Source organism: Fibroporia radiculosa (genome assembly GCF_000313525.1).
Source record: "Fibroporia radiculosa TFFH 294 genomic supercontigs, scaffold28366, whole genome shotgun sequence".
NCBI classification, from domain to species: domain Eukaryota; kingdom Fungi; phylum Basidiomycota; class Agaricomycetes; order Polyporales; family Fibroporiaceae; genus Fibroporia; species Fibroporia radiculosa.
Window position 1 is genome coordinate 1245 of NW_012133043.1, and position 2136 is coordinate 3380.

Sequence of the window (2136 nt, forward strand, 5' to 3'; positions counted from 1 at the left end):
ATCACAGTGGCTACAACAGCAGGACAACCAGCAGTAACCAGGTCCCAAGCAAGGCAACTCCTTTGCTACAATAAGATATATGCATACAACAAGAACAAGAGAACCAATCAGTGGTTTGATAGATCCTCTTGGTAGTATTGCTCAGATTCAACTTGTTCAAATAGGAAAAGAGATAAGACTATTCCTAATCAGACAGGAAATCTTATTCCTATCAGAAGTAAGGATGACCTTTATTCAGTAGTACCCCCACTAGTGGAGAAACCCTCCTCTACACCATCATACCTCACTCCCACTGCAGCATCATCTAGCAGAAGTGTAGTAGCTCCCACACCTCGTACTTCACCACTTCAGTTAACCACCAAACCTCTACCAAGCAAATCAGTGAGCAACAGTCCCACAGTCAGACCTAGTTTCTTTGCAGGAATCTTTGATTCTCCTGAACCAATCAACCCACCAATTCCCACAGAACAACACCCAGTCCCTGTTCCAACAGAAGCCAAACCAGAATTACCTGGATCTCCAGTTGATCCTGATCCAGAAGAGGATCCAGCCAACAGACACCTGAATAACCCAGACAACAGCGAGCCAGAACCTAGTAACCAGGAAGATGAAGACGACATGTCAGACAACAATAGTGGAGCAGTAAAAAAACCCAACCAATTTGAAGGAGATAAGGGGAAGAGCAAGGAATTCCTGGACAAACTATACCTGTACTTCCTAGGGAATTCTAAGAAGATTCAATCTGATAGGGACAGAGTCCAGTGTGCATTATCCTACATCAAAGGGCTGGCTCAATTCTTTATCCATACAATTATTACTGATGCAGAAGAACTTATCTCTGACTCTGAGGATGCACTATTGAAAGGACTTCCTACCTGGGCAGAATTCAAGAAGTCCTTTATCCAGACTTTTGGAGTAGAGAATGACACCCAGGCAGCATTAAACAAAATCAGCAAATGTACATGGACAAAATGTAGTGGAAATGGTCTTTGATTTGTCACAACTCTTTGACCCTTGTTATAGGCTAGCAGATTAAATAAATTAGGAAAAATTCGGGAAATCCAATGTCTCATCTCTCCTGCTCTCCTAATCAAGATCGCCACTCAACCTCCATTGCCGACTACAGCTGTAGGGTATCTCAACAGCATTCAGTCCATCTGTTAATCTATGATTGATATCTTCAGTGATAAACCTCTATTCATGCCTTCATCCAGTTGCTCCTTCAGTTGCAACAAATTTGTACATTGCAACTGTGCAATTGAAACCAGGGATGGATCTTCAAAGGAAGCATCAACTAATGATCAGCGGATCCAATGTCTGTCAGATAAAGATCACTAAGAGCATATGGAGAAGAAGCTCTGTTTCAGGTGTCACAAACCAGGGCACCAGAGTTGTCAATATCCAAACAATTGCATCAGGGTGATTGAATCTCATGACATATCCACTCAGGATAAGGATGAAACCAAGGATTTGTCTGATAAAGAAGGGATAGCTGAAGAATATATTCAAGCTATTCATCCCAGAGAGAAGGATTTTTAAGATCTTTGACTGCCATGACATCAAGTTGAGGTAATAGCACTAGGGAATATTTATATCAGGTGAGATTAGCTCATAAATCTATTTATTTGCCTTGCATATTAAAAACCCACGTCAAAACTGTCACAACTGAGGCATTGAATTATATCAATATCCAGTTTGCCCAAGACCATGGTCTCCAACACCAGAGTATCACACCTAGACCAGTGTTTAACATCAACAGTTCACCAAACAAAGCTGCAGCCATCAAACACAAAGTCTTCCTAACTATATCTCTATCTGGACAACCAATGAGAATAGAAGCCTATGCTACAGTACTGGATAGAAATCTGATCATCCTAGGACTTTCATGGTTCAAATGCTTCAACCCCTTAATTGATTGGATCACAGGACAAATGTGTTTTTGTTGGGATCAACTTCTATGAGCAATCAAAACCATTGCTAGTAACATCCCAGAATATTTAAACACTTTTCTTTCTGTATTTAACAAAAATACAGCTGAATGTCTACCAGAACAAAAACCTTGGGATCATGCAATCAATTTGGAAGCTGTTAAGGGACCTAACGACTGAGGATCAGGAGTTCAACTGCTAGACTGTT

The 2136-nt window shown here is 40.9% G+C and overlaps 1 protein-coding gene across 1 annotated transcript in view; it reads left to right on the forward strand.

Annotated features, from left to right (window-relative positions):
- FIBRA_09324 (uncharacterized protein) overlaps positions 1-993 on the forward strand; it is a gene marked incomplete at both ends in the record, with an annotated part of 1118 nt that extends 125 nt beyond the window's left edge. The window contains one exon of the mRNA XM_012321637.1: positions 193-993. Coding sequence (XP_012177027.1) covers positions 193-993 — 801 coding nt within the window. The remainder of the gene's footprint in view (positions 1-192) is intronic.
- Positions 994-2136: the final 1143 nt, after the last annotated feature.